This window comes from Eurypyga helias, unplaced genomic scaffold (genome assembly GCF_000690775.1).
Source record: "Eurypyga helias isolate BGI_N326 unplaced genomic scaffold, ASM69077v1 scaffold39612, whole genome shotgun sequence".
Taxonomy (NCBI): domain Eukaryota; kingdom Metazoa; phylum Chordata; class Aves; order Eurypygiformes; family Eurypygidae; genus Eurypyga; species Eurypyga helias.
In genome coordinates, this window is record NW_010237264.1 from 1 (window position 1) to 6,000 (window position 6,000).

General features: G+C 40.0%; 1 protein-coding gene across 1 annotated transcript; it reads left to right on the plus strand.

Annotated features, from left to right (window-relative positions):
* Positions 1-1,179: 1,179 nt before the first annotated feature.
* LOC104506453 (WASH complex subunit strumpellin-like) lies at positions 1,180-5,975 on the plus strand (the record flags this gene model as incomplete). The annotated part of the gene is made up of 8 exons (XM_010147398.1): positions 1,180-1,260; positions 1,932-2,033; positions 2,679-2,858; positions 3,533-3,657; positions 4,043-4,205; positions 4,935-5,037; positions 5,144-5,223; positions 5,872-5,975. Coding segments are annotated over 8 exons (938 nt in total), but the record flags the coding sequence as incomplete, so codon positions are not given.
* Positions 5,976-6,000: the final 25 nt, after the last annotated feature.

Below are 6,000 nucleotides of genomic sequence, written 5' to 3' on the forward strand. Positions count from 1 at the left end.
TGAATGTAAAGATTTAGGGGATTATTTATGGGGGGAGGGTATGGACACATACACAACACCCTAAAAACCTGAGTCTGAAATTAAGTCCTCCACATCTGGAATGCTTCTTCCAGGAGAAGGTCGAAGGCTGAATAAGCCGGCAGTGTTAAGCTTTTTACTACCCTCAGATGTGAAAACAGGATGGAGGGAGGTTGATTTCATCACATAAAGCTGCTGTTGCTCACTGGCTTTTTGTCTGTGGGTTTTTCTATGCACTGTTATCAGTCTGGAAGAGTGAGCAAACATTATTATTTGGTTTTATTTTTCAGTAGAGGAAGATGAGGAGGAAAAATGTGACTAGACCAGTAACTCTTTAGAATATACATCAAATTATCAGTTAAGATGCCAGCTTTTTCCAGCAATTTTTGCCAAAGTGCTTGCTTGTTAGGTGTGTCACACAAACAAGCTGTGGGCTCTGATTAAGCTGATGTTCATACCTGAGCACCAGGTTTAGAATCCCCCATGTAATTTTACAAAGTCAGTTTATTTTGTGTGGGCGCAGGGATGGAGGTGGAGTCAGGGTTTTGGTTTGGTGGTTTTTTTGAGGAGGTAGTGGGGAAACTACTTAGAAGTGAAAAGCTTTTGTGTAAGATCTCTGTAGAATGGTAAGTCTGAACTGTGTTGTCTCTGTTCTAGACTGTCGGTGTCTTAAAGGCAAAAGACTGGCTTGTCTGAACTCTGAGCATAATAATAATTTAAAACTTCAGTGAATGTGCTACTGTATTAAATCAGTGGAAATGCTGAAGTAGACTCAGTGCTGGCAGCAGGTTTCATTATGGAATAACTACGTCAAGCTTGTTCCTAGCCTGCTCAGGGAAACAACTTAGGGTGTTGTCCATCATGATTCGTACAGACGTGATGTAGCTGGCTAGGTCTTTCCTCCCATAACCTCTGTAAAGCCTCCGAGGGGTACCTGTTCTGTCCTCCTAGTAACACACCTATATTGATCTAATTTAAAGAAAGACTTCCTTACAGTACAAAAATAATCTAGAACAAGGTGTAAAATGGAAAGTTTGGCAGTGCAAATTACCTTAATCTAAAATAGGAAGCTACCACTGGGAAAGGTGTGTATCTTTATAGCGTAATTATTTGAATCTATCGAATCACTTCAGTAAATTGTATTTTCCCTTTCCATTAAAGGTTGCTAAGCTAACCCATGCAATTTCGATCTTCACCGAAGGCATCCTCATGATGAAAACTACTTTAGTTGGTATCATCAAGGTAACGTTTGATTATTCCAGTAGGAAAAAGTAATTTGGTGGCAATTAGCATTTCAGCACAGATATTTCAGCACATTAAGCAAGACCTTGAGGAAAGATAAAAAGACAAGAAAAAATAAGTTGGCATACAAATTTTCAAACAGTGATGCCTAACTTGGCATCCAGATAAGAACCGTATTAAGGTTGTTAAGAACCCAAAGCTCTCATTGCATATAGATTCATCAGCCTTAATTGACCCCTTTTTTTTTTTATTTCTACTGGAAAAGTGACCGCAGTCTTTTCTAAAGAGCCATTTTTTCTTTGGCAAAGACTGCTCTTCCTACATTAAGATACCTCTTTCAAGACTTCAGGAACAAGCATACTTAAAGAAAAATACAGCACTTAATGCATTCTGGCTTTTTATAATGGTACAACATTCTCAATGGATCATTAACAGAGGTTGAATATGGGGTGTGCGAACCTTTGCCATTCAACTTAAAGGAACCATTTGTATCGGGTGGAAGTATTTAAACATTTATTCTTTGGGCAAGCACTGCTGGGAAAGTGTATCTGGTGGCACTGCTTTCCGATTACATCCTAAGTACTTAATATCTTTTTTGGTACAAACAAAATCCTTTATATTTTTTTTTTGTACCTTTCTGACTTTAAGAAAAACTTGTTTCTTCTACTTAGGTGGACCCAAAACAGTTACTAGAGGATGGAATAAGGAAGGAGCTGGTAAAACGGGTAGCTCTAGCGCTTCACAGGGGACTCATCTTTAATCCTAGATCCAAGGTGTGTAACAGCTTGATTTTATTTTATTTTTTATGTATCTTGGAATTGTTGGGACCTCTTTTAGTATACTACCTTTTAGAAAATAATTTGTAATCTTCTGTACAAATTTCCTTTTGTAAAAAAAAAAATACACTTTTTGAACCTCCGAAAAGTGATTTGGAATGCCTTACTTGGTGTTAAAATGAGTTTGTAAACTGCTAAGAGTACATAGAATTCAAAACCATGTTTTTATTCTATTGCCAAGTGTCCCATCAGTTCTGAGTTCACAGGTCTGTCTGTGACGACTGATGACGATGCATGATAGGTATAAGCCAGGTAAACAGCATGGCAGTGATAGAGTGGGGAGTGTGACTCCTTGTTTTGATCCTCTCCAGATTCTTGAGTGTCTCTCCTAGATCAATCAATAGTACCACTGAAACCTAAAGTAAGCATAAAAAGCAGGAGGAAAAAATATTTAGGACAGAGAGTTATTTCAGATATCAAACAACCTGCGATAAGCTTCTCAGTGCTTTTTGGTTTTGGCTGCAGCAGAGTGAAAATCCTCTAGAGGTTGTTGTGTAAAAGCACTTAGAAGCCAACCTTTTACATTTTCTTTGTATTCTGCATGTTCACAGTTTTGGTTTTGGGTGTTTTTTTTATCTGTAGCCGAGTGAACTGATGCCCAAACTGAAAGAAATGGCAGCTACAATGGATGGGTTCCATCGATCATTTGAATATATCCAGGATTACGTCAACATATATGGTTTAAAAATTTGGCAAGAGGAAGTGTCTCGCATTATTAACTACAACGTGGAACAGGAGTGCAATAACTTCCTAAGAACAAAGGTGCTGGTCAAAACCAAGAACAAGTAGAAAGCTGATAAATGTGTTTGGATGTTAAAGCTTGTGACTGATGGCACATGTGTACCCCATTGGGTGCCATCCATACTGCTGTGACTTAACGAGATGTCCTAACTGCTGTGTAAAACATCTGCCCCCAGCTTTTTCTGCGTCCCCACTGCATTAGTTGTACGTAAGAAGGGCAAAGTTTCCCAAACAGAGTATTTTACTATCTCTTGCTAGTGAACGATGTCCTTCCTCTTTCTCAAACAGAAATGAATGGCAGTAGTCCCCTCTGTATTTATTGTTAGCCATCACAGTCCAGGCTGGGTAACTGCAGTAGTTACCAGCTCTTTCTGTGATATTTCCAGGTGGTGGAGTGAACAGATCTTCAATTTAGCTAACAAAACGGTGGCTAGTCTTGCTGCAGAGCAGACCAGACAGAGTTCCCACCAGGAATGGTGGTTGTCCTCTCAACCTCCACACTTCGATTCTGCTTGTTCTTTGTTATGAGCCTCGTTCTTCTCTTTATTTTGTTTTTATGGTGTTCTGCTGTGTGTAATTTCCAACATGGTTTTACAGTGCACTACTTAGGAATTCTATCCCTTTTGTTTAATTTAAAAGCAAATTAAATATCTGTAATGGTAACACTGCAAATTACTCTAGAACTTATTTTTCAGATTCAAGACTGGCAAAGCATATATCAGTCTACTCACATTCCTATACCAAAATTCACCCCTGTGGATGAATCCGTGACATTTATTGGTCGGCTTTGTAGAGAAATCCTGAGGATCACAGACCCAAAGTAAGTACCGTTTGTCACAAGCTGTATTGTAGCGCCGTGAGTTGAATTGCTCCAGTTCTACCATATACAAACAAAATACGCAACAAATAGTTTTTCCTTAGCTTAATCTAAAAACAGATTTACCCAATCCATCCTGGGCATTTTAAATCTTAGTCTAGAAAAGTTGTGATTTTAGTCTAAGAAGGAAAAGAGTGTGTTACACAGACGGAGGAGAGAGGAACCAGGGAAGGGAGACAAAACCACTGTGGAGAGAGGAGCAGCTAAACATCACCTGAGATGCTTAGAGAGTCTTTCTGATCTCTGCTTGACTAAGATAACTCATTACTCAGAATATGACAGGAACTGTCTGCAGCTTATCTGAAGTATTTGTTTAATTTTTCCTCAGAATCACATGTTACATTGACCAGATGAACACCTGGTATGATATCAAAACTCATCAGGAAGTAACCAGTAGTCGTCTCTTCACAGAGATCCAAGATACTTTAGGAACCTTTGGTCTCAATGGTTTAGACAGGCTGCTGTGTTTCATGATTGTAAAGGAATTGCAGGTAATTTTTAAACTTTGGCTTCTCCAGGTCACGATGTGTTTGTTCTTTAATAACTTCTGGTGAAATAAAGAATCTGTTATTTTTTTTCTGGAAATCAAAAGCACTTGCAAAATGTGTGTTTGAACCCAAAGGTAAGGATTTCAGTTACAGATCAAGTAGTGAAAGCTGGCACTCTTGAGTATTGGTGCTGTGGAACACCGGGGTATGCGTTACATCCAACAATGGAGTGCAGGGAGCGGCTTTGAAGGTGTACGCTTTGTGTATACTTACAAGTTGATCTCGGGTCAACTTCCGTTTTTCTGTCTAGATACCAACAAAGAATCAGATTGTTGGGGTCCACCATGGTACAAATAAGGTGTCAGCTCTATGTCATGACTTTTTCCTAATGCCTCTGTGTAAAACCAAGGGGTTTTTGTCTTCTGGGAAGAATCCAGTCCTAGCCTGGTTAAAGTTTTTAAGGAAAATAAGTATTGATGGAGACAGCTCTTTCTCAAAAACTGCATTAATGTCTACAGTGGGTGTTATGTATTGATGAGGGGGATCTGCTAATTGTCCTAACACTGATTAGCGTAATGCAGAAAAGCACAAAGTCTAGCTGCACAATTCGTCAGCTCTTCATGTGGGGAAATATGCTTTCCCTGCTGTTAAAAAATGTGGCTCTTTTACCACCAAGATTAAGTATAGAGTACGTGTGTGAGGATTTTACTTCCTTCTTTTTCTTTTCTTTAGAATTTCCTCAGTATGTTTCAGAAAAATATATTGCGTGACAGGACAGTACAGGACACCTTAAAAGCGCTTATGAACGCTGTCAGTCCTCTCAAAGGAATTACAGGTAAGTGCTTACTGGTTAGGACGGGAGAAAGCTGCTGTCTCTGCACACTTGCACTTATTTCTCTTCTTGTTCTTTTTTTAATTCCTCACCCTTCTTTTTTTCTCAGCAAATTCAAACAAGGTTTATTCTGCAGCAATTGCAAAAACTCAGAAGATATGGACAGCATATTTAGACTCCATAATGAAGGTAGGAGTATGTGACTTGGCGATACGCAGAACTCACCCTAGTATGTAAAGTATGTAACCTTGGTTACATACTTTAATCTGCTTATTTTCCTATGCTGTGTTGTGTTGAGCTGGAATTCGGTAACATCACAAGTGAAGCAGGCCTGAATTGGAGAGGGCTCCTCAGCTGCGTTGATAAGGACAGCTCGCGCTCCATGAAGGGCTGAGCAATGTGAGATTGATGTGTAACAGTTTGCCAGAAATGGAGTCTGGTGCTACAGAACTGAGCTGGGAAGACCGAGTTAGGGCTCGGTGTCAAGTAACTGGGCGTTTGTACCCGTTACCTTTCTAGCGCTTTTTTCACACTGCCTGTATTTGCTGCCACAAACTGCGTGTGACTCCTGAGCTCTGGGACTGCCCCTCTCCTCTGACTGCACAGTTGGGGCCCATCAGTTCTGACTGTGGGCAGCCTGAGTCAGGGCTCTGGGACCGAAACAAGGTGTATGTCCTGCTTTGGGCAGCCCTGCAAAGGCTGCTAGGCGTAATGAAGACTTTGTGCAACCTGTTTAACTGCAAGCTATTGCTCATTAAGTTTTTCCGTGGTTTGATTTTATTCTTCCTTCACTGTGTTCAGTCTAACACTCCACCGTTTTTTGTTTTATTTCAACAGGTTGGTCAGATGCAGATTTTAAGACGACAGATTACCAATGAGTTAAACTATTCCTGCAGGTTTGACTCCAAGCATTTGGCTGCTGCTTTGGAAAATCTCAATAGGTAAGTGTGCTGGGTTCAGTCAGGA